General features: G+C 38.0%; 1 protein-coding gene across 1 annotated transcript; it reads left to right on the plus strand.

The window, feature by feature from the left end:
• The first annotated feature begins 12383 nt into the window (after positions 1-12383).
• On the plus strand, positions 12384-14293 carry LOC139042602 (ferritin heavy chain-like). Its single transcript, XM_070501755.1, has one exon. The coding sequence runs from the start codon at positions 13745-13747 to the stop codon at positions 14291-14293; it is 549 nt and encodes a 182-aa protein (XP_070357856.1). The 5' UTR covers positions 12384-13744.
• The last annotated feature ends 281 nt before the right edge of the window (positions 14294-14574 follow it).

The raw sequence follows: 14574 nt of genomic DNA on the forward strand, positions 1-14574 counted from the left end.
ATTTTCGTGATATTGTAGACCTTAAATCATGTTTAACAAATTTTCAATTTGGGAAGAAATTCTCCACTGGCAACCAATATGGACAGAGTCAAATATAAACTGAGAGCCAGATAAGTATTTGAAATGGTGTGCAGTAAATTAATGCTGCATGATCATGCTCCATGTAATGCGTTATTCCTTACTGTGTTCATCAGTCAATTTCAATTGTAAATTTTTATGTACTTGGTAGTAATTCATTTTTATAAATTTTAAGAGTATGTATGTCATCTAGGACAGAGGTCAGCAAATAATGGCTTACAAGCCAAATCTGATCCACCGTCTGTTTTTGTATAGCCCACAAGCTAAGAATGGCTTTTGCATTTTTAAATGACTGGAAAAATGTTAAACAGTAGTATTGCGTGACATGTAAAAATTTTATGAAATTAGAATTTCAACATCCATAAACAAAATTTTATTGGAACACAACCATTCTCATTTCCTTACATATTGTCTGTGGCTGCTTTTATACTACAATGGCAGAGCTGAGTAACTGAACAGAGATCATGTGGCCTACAAAGCCTAGAATATTTACTCTTTAACACCTTTACAAACTCCTAATCTAGAACTCTAAAAAGCCTGTGATAGTCTTTTAATATTGAAAACTTTAAAAATGTTAATAGTATATCATTATTATGTATTAGTAGTAATGGTTATATTATTACATTATTATTATATGTTATTATTGTGTATTATTATGATCTAGATATTATTGTATTAACATTGCATGTTATTATTCTTTATAGGTCTATATCAATTTATCTATTTATTTAGGTATCCAATTAAATCATCAGCGATTTCGAAAAAAGCATGACATATTGCCTATAATTTAGATTTAGGGACATGTTATCAACTGTCTTCCCCATCACATATTTGACAAAGGTTTTTAAGATTTTATATTTGGTAAATGTGTTTTAAAATTTAAGATTTTATATTTGGTAAATGTGTTTGTAAAAGTTTTGGTTGTCAATTTTCTCTCTTTACTCTTCACCAGAGGGATGTTGTGCCAAATGTACAATACCTCTTTGCTTGAAATTTCCAAAGTGTACAGCGGAAACTTAAGGAAACCTCAGGCAAAGTTTGATTAATTTCTATAATTATAATGTTTAGACCCAATGTGTATGACCAAGGAACTACTGGATTGAATTGGAATATTCTATCAATAACCTCCCCCCATTCAGTCATATCTTAAAATTAGACTAGGACATGTAGAAAATATTGAAAAAGAAAATTGCTCCCAAGCACCATGGAAAAGAACACTACTCTTCTATGTAACAATAGTTCTGAGCTCAATGGGAACTGACTGAAGTGTGCCTTGATGAACATCACAAAATAAATGATATCAGAAATATGTCCTTTGCTAATATTCAATTATACATACTCTTGGGCATTGGCCCTGGAGTTAAAAAACTTAATCGCAGTTTCGTGTCATTGTAATCTAAAAAGTGACCATTTACTTTCCCAATTTCACATTCTTCCTGACAGGGGTGAGTAACGAGGAAAATAAGAACATGGTGTGACTATCATAAATTATACAATATTTGGCAATTATTGAGTGCCATCAAAATACAGGATACACATCACCCCTGTTAAGGGCATTTGTGATCTAAATGTATGCAGAAACATATCCATTCTATAGCATTAGAGAGGCACAATGCAAAATGACTTTTTTCAACCCTAAAATAAATTCTTAACCAGAGAAAATAAAGGATTAGATTATTTAATACAATGAAAATAGTCACATTTCTATTAGCTTTCAGGAGCTAGTCTCCATATATATATGGCAGTTGAAGAGTTCCTTATGACGACACAATACCTACAGCAAAGGCAGCAGTGTTAGGTTTCATTTCTCAATAAACACTTGCAGAAACAGGCTCAATTCTCATATAATTAACAAATTTGATATGAGAAAGGTGGAGTAAATATTATTGTAGGCACCTGGCAGAGTGGGGTAAGGATCGGAGCAACTGCCTAAACACCAGATGAAAATATTTTAAAAGAATTATTTATTGGTCCCTAAATTCATAATTTAGGTTTGGTCCCTTGTGGAGATTCTAGCTTGCAAATTACTTAAACATTTGCTTAAAAAAAAAACATTTTGTGACCTTAATCTCTAATCCTCTTTCATGAGAACAGTTGACAGCTACGTGTAATTCTAATTATACCTTATCAACCAGACTTTGTTTTCTGTATTGTATAATTTTCACAATTTATTTCTAAATGTGTAAATATGACAAGAGATGCAATGCAAATGATAATTGTAACATCAATGATCACAAAACGAAATTCAACTTTACATTTAAAAATCCACTTTTCTCAGCTTTATTGAGGTACAATTAACAAACAAAATTGTATAAATTTAAGGTGTACAATGTGATGAGTCGATATACATATATATTGTAAAATGATTAGTACAATAAAGTTAGTTAACACATCCATCACCTCACATAGTTACTTTTGTGTGTGTGTGGTGAGAACATTTAAGATCTATGGTCTTAGCAAATTTCAAGTACGTAATACAGCATTGTTAACCATAGTCACCGTGCTATACATCAGGCTCCCAGAAGTTATTCATCTTATAACTGAAAATTTGCACCCTTTGACCAACATCTCCCCATTTCTCCCACCCCCAGCCACTGACCACCACCATTCTATTCTGTTTGTATGAGTTTGACTTTTTTAGATTCCACACATAAGTGAGATTGTACAGCATTTGTCTTTCTCTGCCTGACTTAGCAGAATGCCCTCAAGGTTTATTCACGTTGTCACAAATGGCAGGATTTCCTTCTTTTTCATGGGTCTATAATATTCCATTGTATACTTATACCACAATTTATTTATCCATTCATGCATTGACAGAAACTTAGGTTGTCTCCATGTCTTGGCTACTGTAAATAATGCATTGAACATGGGAGTGCACATATGGTGAGATATTGCTATCATTTCCTTCAGATAGATATATAGCAGAAGTAGAGGGGCTGGCCCCACAGCCGAGTGGTTAAGTTCGTGCACTCTGCTTCAGCGGCCCAGGGTTTCACCAGTTCGAATCCTGGGTGTGGACATGGCACTGCTCATCAACCCATGCTGAGGCGGCATCCCACATGACACAACTGGAAGGACCCACAACTAAAAATACACAACTATGCGCCGGGGGGCTTGGGGGAGAAAAAGGAAAAATAAAATCTTTAAAAGAAGTAGAAGTGCTGAATCATATGGTAGTTCTATTTTTAAATTTTTTGGAACCTCCGTTCTCTTTTCCATAACGGCTGTACCAATTTACATTCCCATCAACAGTGCACAAGGGTTCTCTTTTCTCCAATCCTTGCCAGCACCTGCCATCTTTTGTCTGCCTTTGTGATCTGATGACTTTTTGTGGTGGTACGCTTTGATTCCTTTCTCCTAATCTTTTTTTATATCCTCTAAAGGTTTTGATTTTATGGTTACCATGAAGCTTACATAAAAGGTCTTCTAATTATAACATCCTACTTTAAGCTGGTAACAACTTAACTTTGATAGCATACCAAAACCCTATACTTTTACTTCTCTCCCCCTCACATTTTCAGTTATTGATGTTAGAATTTACATCTTTTTTATATTATGCATCTAATAACAAATTATTGTAATTATAGTTATTTTAGTACTTTTGTTTTCTATCTTTTATATTAGAGTTGAAAGTGATTTACATACCACCATTACAATATTAGAGATCTAACTTTGACTATACGTTTACTTTTACTGGTGAGCTTTGTATATTCATGTTTTTATGTTGTTAATTAGAATCTTTTCACTTCATCTTGAAGAACTCTCTTTAGCATTTCTTGTAAGGCAGATCTAGTGATGACGAACTCTTCCAGCTTTTGTTTCTTTGGGAAATTCTTTATCTCCTCCCTAATTTCTATAGGACAGCTTTGCCAGGTATAGTATTTGTGGTTGGGCAGGTTTTTTCCCCAATATTTTGAATGTATCATCCCACTCTCTCCTGGACTGCAAAGTTTCTGCTGATAAATCTATTCACAGAAGATTATAGGGGAGGCACTTTTTTATGTGACAAATCTCTTTTCTCTTGGCGTTTTCAAAATTCTCTTTCTCTGACTTTTGACAGTTTAATTATATTGTGTCTTGGTGTAGCCCTATTTGGGATTATTCTGAATTCTTTGTCCAGACAGTTCACAGATCTACATTTCTTTAGGATCAGTTCTTGGACCTTTATTAGTTTCCTTTGTTGATGTAATGTTTTTGATTCTTCACGATCCTCATATCCTTACACTGGCATCTGCACATTTGAGCAAGTGTTCTCTTCTTCCAGGATTTATAAGTTTCATTTGGCAAGGAAGGACCATCACCAGTCATCTCAGCCTGAAGTTCTGAACAGGCCAACTGGTACCATCCATGGGCAAGTGGTGCTTACTGTCGGGGTCTTTGTTTGGATGAGGTCACTGCCCATGCTCTGAGGTCCAAAGGGCCCGCTGGCTGGGCTCCATAGTCAAGTGGGTCTGTCATCTGGTCTCCACGGCCAGGTGGGGCCAGTGACTGGGCTCTGCAATTTCCTCTAGTCAAGCAAGGTCACTGGCTGTGTTCCTCAGTTGGGCGGTGCTGCTGGCTGGACTCTGAATTTAGGCAGGGCAGCATGCTGGGCTTTGAAATTGGGCAAGCCACTGGCTGTGCTCTACATTTGGGTGGGTTTTGCTGTCTGGGCTTCTTGCCTGGGCAAGGCTGCAGGCTGTGCTCGGCTATCCAGCAGGGCTATATGCTGGGCTCCACAGCCACGTGGAGGTAGGTTGGGTTCCAAGACTTTGCAGGGTCACTGTTTGGGCTTCCTGGTTGGGCAAGCCCAGAAGCTATGTTCTGCAGTTGGATGCCCTGCTGGCTCACCACTCTGCCTGTGTAGGGCTACAGGATGGGCTCCATGGCTGGGCTGGACTGCTTGCTTAGGATCCAATCTGGGTAGACCTGCCAATGTGCTCCCCGGCTAGATGAGACCACTGGCTCCACTCCACAGGTGGGCAGAACTGTTGGCTGTGCTCTCTGATAGGGCACCACTGCCATCTGGTACACAGTCCACCAAGATCCACCTGCTGGTTGCTGTGAGCCCCACCCTCCTTCTTGATTTCTACCTGATCCCAGGTGGTCTAGCCCTCCTGATTCTTCCAGTGTTCCCCATGAGACAGGATAGAAGTGGGCCTTGCAAGAAGCTTCCCAGAATGCTGGGGAACCTGGATGTTCACATTGAGGTCTCTCTTCCCCACTGGAGAACCCTCTCGGTGTGACTTTCTGCCGGCCTGGAGGAGGGGCTCTGTGGTCAAAGTGAAACTGCTCTTCTTATACTTCTGATGTTGTTTTTCTCAGTTTTTGTGGTCCAAGGTGGGTTCTTCAGCCTCACTCCCAGGTTCTGAGATTTTCCAAAGGCATTCTTGTCTGTGGATAGTTGCTAGTTGGTCTTTCTGTGAGGAAAACTAATGCTGGGAACCTCCTATTCAACTATCTTGTTGATTTCACTCTCCCAACCAGACTCTCTTTCTAGCATCCAGGGGGAAGTAGTAACTTCTAAAACTCACTCAAATCTACCAGACATTGCACATTTACAGTTTTTCCTTCATTGCCTTAAATAAAAATATATTTAGCTTTGTGAACTATCATATTTTTCACAATACAGTACAGAACACCAGTACCAGTGTTTAGTGGATCTGTATTCAATAGAGTAAAGTAAGATGTGTACTCTTTAAATAATTTAAAATATGTACTACTTTACTACTATACTATCTTATTACCACAATCCAAATTAAGGTCCAAATTTTAGCTAACATTAACATTAGCTATCAAAGCCTGATATGTACATACAAACGCATGCATTCAATACACATGTACACTGCATGGCTTTCTAAGATGCTATTGAAGCTATCACAAAGTGTGAATTAAGATGTTATTTTATTAAAAAAAGTTCTAATATTATATTACCTGTTTTCTTGTGTTCATTTGACCCAACAGCTCTCCTTTGCAACAGGATAATCTGAGGATGCTCTACATCATCCAGCTATGAAGTAGTTTTATAAAACCAGGTGTCCCATACAGACACTTACTCCAATGACCTGCTTTAATTCAGAATGTAACCCAACCAAATATATTTAATAGCGTGGCTAGGAAAATCACCACCATGGTTTATAAAACAGTGTCTCTGGAGAAAAGGAAGCGGACTCTTGGCTCTGCACAGAATCTTATTATTCCTATTTCCATTTCCCCCTCCTACATTGATAACAACTGATTAAACTGAATATGTTTTTTCATCTTGTAGCTGCAATCTCTATACACAAACTGATTAACTGAAATACCTACATTAATGTGATCAATATATTTGTCAATCTATAATGATGTAGGAGTTGATTTTCATAATTTTGGGAGTTGAGCACCTTGATTCATTCATAAACTATTATCTTTTTTCTAAATATTAGGGATTATTAATGTGGAAAAGAAAAAAGAATTAAGGGGGAAGGGCCACATAGAGAAAATTGATTTCCCTGCAGCATAATTAAGGAATACATTTGATTAAGGACCAAAGTGATGATGCAGGAGGGAATAAAAGCATTGATAATTGATAGAGATCTAGTGAAATAGGAAAGCAATTGTAAATAGACTATTTTGAACACAAAACTGACAATTCCAGTTACCATTACTGTTTTTAGTCCTTGACAGTTAAGATCTGAGGAATGATAAGCAATGTTTCAATAGCTGCATGTACTAGAAAATAATATTGCCTGCCACCAGAAGTTGCTCTCAGCACAGCTCTCCCCAAGCCAGCGACTTGAGCACATAGACAATCAAAGTGAGGAGTATTATCCTTCAAGAATTCTTTCCAGTAGTTCTCTTCCCCTCAATTTCCAGTTTCTACTGCCTCTTCCCTTTCTAATGGGATGCTTTTGGCCTCATCAAGTCCACCAGTCACTCCACAACACATCTTCAATTCATGTCCTGTAAAGGAATGCTAGGTTAGGTATCTGCACATAATCCCTCTTCAGGTATATGTATATACTGGATACATTCATATTACTGCCAATTGTTTAGAAGAATCAGCACTTTTCCAGCAGGAGAAAATTAAGGGATAACATTACTAATGGAGAATGGAGTTATACAGCCGACAGCATTTGACAGATTATTATTTTTTTTATTGCGGTAACAGTGGTTTATAACATTATGTAAATTTCAGATGTACATCATTATATATTTCGATTTCTGTGTAGATTACATCATGTTCACCACCCAACGACTAATTACAATCCATCACCACAGACATGTGCCTAGTCACCCCTTTCGCCCTCCTCCCTCCCCCCTTTCCCCCCGGTAACCACCAATCCAATCTTTGTTTCTGTGTGTTTGTTTATTGTTGTTTTTATCTTCGACTCATGAGTGAGATCATATGGTATTTGACTTTCTTCCTCTGATTTATTTCACTTTGCACAGTGCCCTCATGGTCCATCCACGTTGTCAGAAATAGCCGGATTTCATCGTTTCTTATGGCTGAGTAGTATTCTATTCTGTATGTATACCACATCTTCTTTATCCATTTGTCCCTTGATGGAGACCTTGGTTGCTTGCAAGTCTTGGCTATTGTGAATAATACTGCGATGAACATGGAGGTGCATGTATCTTTACGCCTTCGTGTTTTCGTGTTCTTTGGATAACTAACCAGCAGTGGAATAGCTGGATCATATGGTAAATCTATTTTTAATTGTTTGAGGAATCTCCATCCTGTTTTCCATAGTGGCTGGACCACTTTGCACTCCCACCAGCGGCGTATAAGGGTTCCCTTCTCTCCACATCTTCTCCAACACTTATTGTTTCCTGTCTTGTTAATGATAGACATTCTGACAGATTATTAATGAGCCTTTCCTCATGGGTTGTTTGTCGTGTAAGAAATCAGAACTTAAGAGTGCCATCTGCATTAGCAAAAGTGAAATGGCAATAATCTTTCTACGTAAAGAATATATCCCGAACCATTGATTCGCTTTATGATAAATGAGGTTTAAAATCATTTGGGAAGAAAGCAACAAAATGTCAGTATTTCCTAGAAATTTGAAACTCTCTAAATATGTTTAACTGACCTTAAATATTCAGAGATGTATTCAGAAAATGGCAAAAGCCTTCAAGAAAATAACTCAAGAGGACATTGTTTATTTTTAATGTATGAGCAAGAATTGGAGAATGAAAACGTCAGAGGGAAGGCAATAAGTGTGAATAATACACAGAAAACACTTTACAAACCTTCTACTTGAGAAATTGTGTTTTTTAACACTGGCTGGTTGAGGTAATTATCATATTTTTATGAAAGAGGCTTATCAGCAAATAAGCCACTGAGAGTGTGGAAGAAAAGTTTAGAAAATTAAAAAGTGAGAGCACATTACTCACGTCAAATTATGAAGAATAATGATCACATTAAATACGTTTATTCTATTAACACTCTGGGTTAACGTTATAGCAAGGTATAGAATCACAGGAACATTTTACAAGGATTATACTTTTTTCCTAACTTGACTGGAAAAACTTACAGTTGATTTTAGTGAAACAAAATATCAGCTTCAACCAAGGAATTCTGGATCTTTAGGTTAACTAACATAATTCCACCAAATATATTTTCCCTAAACATAGTTGCTATGTAGGAAAAGGGGTGAGAACCAGCAATTTCTGTATCTGTGACAACAGAAGTAAAGATCTCAAACAAAACATCATTGAATACATATGAATATTTCAAAGTAAAGATATTAATATATATTCTAATATCAACCCATTAGCAGCTAATTTTTCATTGGTCATATAAGCATTCTGTCAGTGAACAAAGTGAACCTAAACAGACTCTTGGGCCCCTGAGATTAAAGTCAATGTCTGTTGCAATCATTCAGCACAAAGCTGGACACGCATCATGTCCTAAATAGTTATTGATTAAATATTTGGCATGTCCCTGCCATTCTAACTCAATGTTCTCTATCTGTATCTGTGAATTCCATGGATCCGTTCTTGTGTTTACATCTAAATGAAAAATTACCGGACGCATTTTCAGGATTATCTTGATCTCTTTATAGCTCAATACAACCACACAGATACAGTGTCCACATTTGCATGTGGGTTTTGAGTTACACTGAGTGTGATTGCTGCTAGATTGGCATGTCCTGGTGTAAAAATGACAATCGTCCCATGTCCATCCTTATGGTCCTATTGATTTATTTTACCAGCTGCAAAGACTAAAATTTCCTTTCAAAGTGATGACTGGAATATGAAAAGTAGTTTGATAGAACAACACTTCAGCACCTTCACTTATGAAAGGTATTGAGATTTTAATGATACTTCACGAAATCAACAAACAACATCAGAATAAATTATCACTTGACTTTTCACAAATTAATAAAAAAGAACATGGACAGACAGTATTTAAGTGATGGCTTCCACTACCTGAAAGCAGTTTCAACAGCCTCTTCCCTATGAACCCTCTTCATATGAATCATCATATGAGCTAAAGCGTGTCAATCATTTCAGTCAAGAAGAATGTATATTGAGCACGGCACACTCAAAAGAAAACTTGCATCTTGGCAACTAGATCTATTCTCAGCGAGAAGTAATTGTGTTTAAGGCAAAAAGCGTAATCTGATGCCTAATTGGAATTTCTTAATTTTAATTTTATTAGTTTTATAGTTGTATCTGCATATACTTATAAATTGTTAGTTTCACAGTTATAAACGCATGCCCTTAAGCATAGAGATTTTTATACCTGGCTTTACGTTTATGCATTTTAAGTAAAATTATGATAGTAATTTGTCACCATTGGGTGTCTTTGATTTTTTTCTCCTTCTAAAGGAAACAGTTTAAATACACATTCAACATCTCTCCCATTCATTGCTTTAATTTGGAGAAATAACGAGACTAAAGCTTTTAATGGACCACTCAATACTTTAATTCATATTTTTGAGCCCCTTCTATGTGAAATTTAGCATCAAACAAGTTAAACAGTCTTTGGACTAAAGGACCTCATGGTCCAGCCAAATTTTCCAAACTATCTAGAGAGGAATCCTGTTCAGAGTGTCACTCTCTGCTTTACAAGATGTGTACTTGAGCATGTTACATCCTCTCTAATTTACAATTTCTTTGTCTGTAAAATATGGGTGATAACAATAAAAGTTAACTCAGAGGGTATCTGTAATGAGATAATGTAGAGTGAACAGCTCAAAGACAGATAATATTGATTTTGACTTGATAGATAATATTGATTTTGGATTGATATATCACTTTTCATGACCCCTCATTAAATGATTAATTTATACATATGCATGCACACACACACACACACACATACATATATGGAGAGTGAGATAAGCCACCAACTGCTGCTACTCATGGTCCACTTCCTTATGAATACATCATCAAGCCTAGCGCATGCACTAATTTTTAAAGATGGGATTACATGGAACATTGAACAGCACTCCGCTGCAAAAAAAATGCAAATGTGAGGAGTTTATAGAACAAGTTTTTGTGTTAGGATGAATAAAAATACCTGGCATATAATAGATGTTCCGTAGAAATATACTGAATGAATGAGAGATAATCACTGACACTGAGTCAGAACTTATTGCCTAATATCAGTTGTGTAACTGTTAGTTCTGTAACAGGTTTAAATGATGAAGGGAACTGAAAGTCAAAAGAGTTTTTACAGATTATATAACTAGATTTTTTATTTGATGACCTGAATTTATTATAAATAATACTGTGATGGTTAATTTTATATGTCAACTTGACTGGGCCAGGGGCTAGCCAGATATTTAGTCAAATCTTATTCCGTGTGTGCCTGTGAGGGTGGTTTTCCATGAGATTAACATTTGAAACAGTAGACTGAGTAAAGCAGGCTGCTCTCCTGAATGTGGGTGAGCGTCACACAATCAATTGAAGGCCTGAATAGAACAAAAATGCTGACCCTCCTCTGAGGAAGAGGGAACTCTTCCTGCTGGACTGCCTTCAAGCTGGGACACTGGTTTTTTCCTGCCTTCAACTTGAACTTCCTGGGTCTCCAGCCTGCTGGCCTTTGGGCTGGACCCACACCATCGGCATTCCTGGGTCTCAAGTTTGCTCCTTACAGATTTGGGGACTTGTCAGCTTTCATAATCACATGAACCAATTCCATATAGATAGATAGATAGATAGATAGATAGATAGATAGATAGATAGATAGATGTATATATGGTTCACTTCCTGTTCGTTCTGTTATTCTGGTGAACCATGACTAACACTGATATAATACAAACATTGACCACAAACATTTCAAAGAAATCTTTATCTTATAGTCCTATATTCATATTTTTAAAAAACATGATCTACTCTGAAGTTTTCTCATTCTATGTTTATATATAGTTTTATATTTCTCACGAAAGAAAAACTGAATGGAATGCTTTGCTTATATATATGTATATTTTCTTCATGGAAATCTGAGGTCCCAGCTCATGCTTGCTTATTGATTTCCCTCAGAAAAGTTAGTTTTTAAACCTTGGGTTTCTCTCAGTTATAATAAATATTTTACCATTACTTTCTTCCCTAGGAGGTAATGATGAGGGATGAAATATCTGAGAAACACCATTATCATTCCTTAGTATACACATAACCATTCAATAGTCTTATTATTTCAAGTATTTGAAGTGTAAAATTGTAGGTAGAAATTAATTATTAAATAATCTTGGGAAATACTGAGAAAATGCTCTACAACATCAAGACTCCTACTTAAATAGATTCTTACAATCAAGTCTAAATTGAAATCTCCCAAGGAAACTTTGAAAGTCTACAATTACATTAAGACTCAACACTGGTGTTAAGAAAACACAGAACACAACATTATCTCACTCAGAAACTGACCACGTAATTCTCTTCCATCTCTAGTGTGTGATTTTATCATTAAAATCAACTTATGAAATAGACACTGTTGTTATTTTATTTCTTTACAGAATCAGCAATTAAATGTCTCTAGAACTGTTTAAATAAGTTTACATCATGACATTTGATATGTGATCCTTTTCTTTCTTCATAAACTCTGATCATAAAATAGGATAAGCTTCCAAAAGAGAAACAGAGACCAAAAAAGGTGCATTAATCAAAGCTATGGGATTAAATCTTTATGTGAAATTAGGCATTTTATCCTAACTTTACCTGAGAGTACTTATAATATTCTGTCATTCTGTCTTATAACTTGAGAACACAGACCACATTTGATTCTTCTGCACATCTCAAGAATCAAACACAGCGTCTGACACATATTTGGAGTATATGAATGGTTGTTGAATTAATGCACAAATTAATTATAAATACCTAGGTTGATCTTCTGTCTCCCACTATAATATCCTTGAATTCTATGAACATATTTCGTCTTTTTTATTTCCATGCACATGTGTAATATCTTGTATGTATTTACTTGAGACAATAAGGGGGAAAAATGGTAGTTTTTTTGTTTTGTTTTGTTTTTGTCTGCTTCTCCACTAGAATACAACACTAAGGAAACAGAGACTTTGTTTCTCTTTGTTACTCATATATGCCCAAATCCTAGACCAGCGCCTGGGCCATAGCAGGTAATCAATAAGTATTTGTTGAATGAATTAATGAATGAAGGAAAGGCCATTTGAGATCAGTGGTATTCCCTACCACGGTGGCTCATTCCATACAACATAATTGGGCTTACAAAGAGACTTGTTGAGTGTCAGCGAAAGAACAAATGAGGTTGGAGGGAATGAATACATCCCCGTGGGTAAGTGCTTTCTCTAAGAATGCACCTAAACCTTTTGTTTTCTGCCAGAGAAAAGGGAAGTGTGTACGTAGCCAAGAGGAAGGTAATTGACAAGCCAGGTGAAGGGGGAGAGCAAATCTAGGATATCAGCGATGAGATCATTGAATCTGTCCTACCGGGCTCCAGACAGGGCAGAAGGAACGTGCTTCTAGGACTGTGCTGAAAGATTAAGAGATGAGAGAATAAAGGGAGTGAAGAACAAGCTCAGAAAGAGTGAAAGACGGAGAGGTGGAAAGATTCACTGAGGCTCTAGAGGTGGTGCTCTCCTGTCAGAGGAGCGTGAACTAGACCATGACTAGAAAGAGAAAAGCGGAGGTCACTGGACTTACTAAGTCTAGGAACCGAGTGAGGAGGCTATCAGAAGTGTCATCAGTATGGATGTTGAAATCACTGATTTATCTAACATTCAAATAAAACTGTGCGATATTAAACATAACTAATGAGACCTCAAAAGCACTATATTTAATGAAACAATCACATTAGGACAATATTCAATTAAGCTGCTCAAAGAAATCATGCAAATGATTAACTTAAGATGCTTGCATCTATATTCATGAATAAAGTTTTAAAATATCATATAGTGCTGACGCTTAGCACACAGTCTCCCGGATTCATCCAAGCCCTGATCCAACCTAGAACACCACGCTTGAGCCCCTCCCAGCTACCCCGCCCACCGTAAAGTAATATAACATAACGTAACGTGACACAATGTGACGTGACGCAACGTAACGTAACGTAACGTAAAACGGATCTCCCCCACCTCCGTAAAATAACGGACACTCCCAATTTGGTGTGACGCCATTTTGGTCGCGAGCCAGAACTGCCACTGAGCCAGAGCTCACCCAACGGCGCCTTCATCACCTACTCTGGGAACACCTTGAGGTCGCCTTCGCCTTCGCGCCTCCAGCCATGGCGACCGCGCAGCCCTCGCAGGTGCTCCAGAACTACCACCCCGACTGCGAGGCCGCCATCAACGGCCAGATCTGCCTGGAGCTGTACGCCTCCTACGTGTACATGTCGATGGCCTACTACTTCGACAGGGCCGACGTGGCCCTGAAGCACTTCTTCCAGCTGTTCCTGCAGCAGTCGCGCCAGAAGAGGGAGCACGCCGAGAGGCTGATGCAGCTGCAGAACCAGCGCGGAGGCCGCCTCCGCCTTGGCGACATCAAGAAGCCAGACCGCGACGACTGGGAGAGCGGCCTGAAGGCCATGGAGTGTGCGCTCCAGCTGGAGAAGAACGTCAACCAGAGCCTGCTCGATCTGCACCAGCTGGCCACCGACAAGGTGGATCCCCATCTGTGCCACTTCCTGGAGAGTCACCTCCTGCTCGAGGAAGTCAAGTCCATGAAGGAGTTGGGGGACCATCTCACCAACCTGCTCAAGATGGGGGCCCCAGCAGACGGCCTGGCAGAGTACCTCTTCGACAAGCTCACCCTGGGGGACGGCAGTAACAACTGAGTTTGGACTGCTTTCCCCAGAGCCACAGGGTGACTTCCCCTGATCACCATACCGAGCATGCATATTGCAATATTGCCCTTGCAAAACGTTCACTTTTTTTTTCTTCCAGTTTTGCCATTTCTTCCAATACAGTTATGTGGTTCCTAAATAAATAAAGCTCTGTCCTTGATTTCATGTGTGCAGATCTCATCTTTTAAGTTTTAAGTCAGGTATCCAGGAGTCTCTCCGCCCACCCATGTCCCATCCACATGCAGCTCGGGATCTCTGTGGATGGAGGGAGA

The sequence above is a fragment of the Equus asinus genome, chromosome X (assembly GCF_041296235.1).
Source record: "Equus asinus isolate D_3611 breed Donkey chromosome X, EquAss-T2T_v2, whole genome shotgun sequence".
NCBI lineage: Eukaryota > Metazoa > Chordata > Mammalia > Perissodactyla > Equidae > Equus > Equus asinus.

Bases quoted from the DNA above. Each gene is read 5' to 3' on its own strand.
- LOC139042602 (XM_070501755.1), top strand. From the start codon at position 13,745: ATGGCGACCGCGCAGCCCTCGCAGGTGCTCCAGAACTACCACCCCGAC.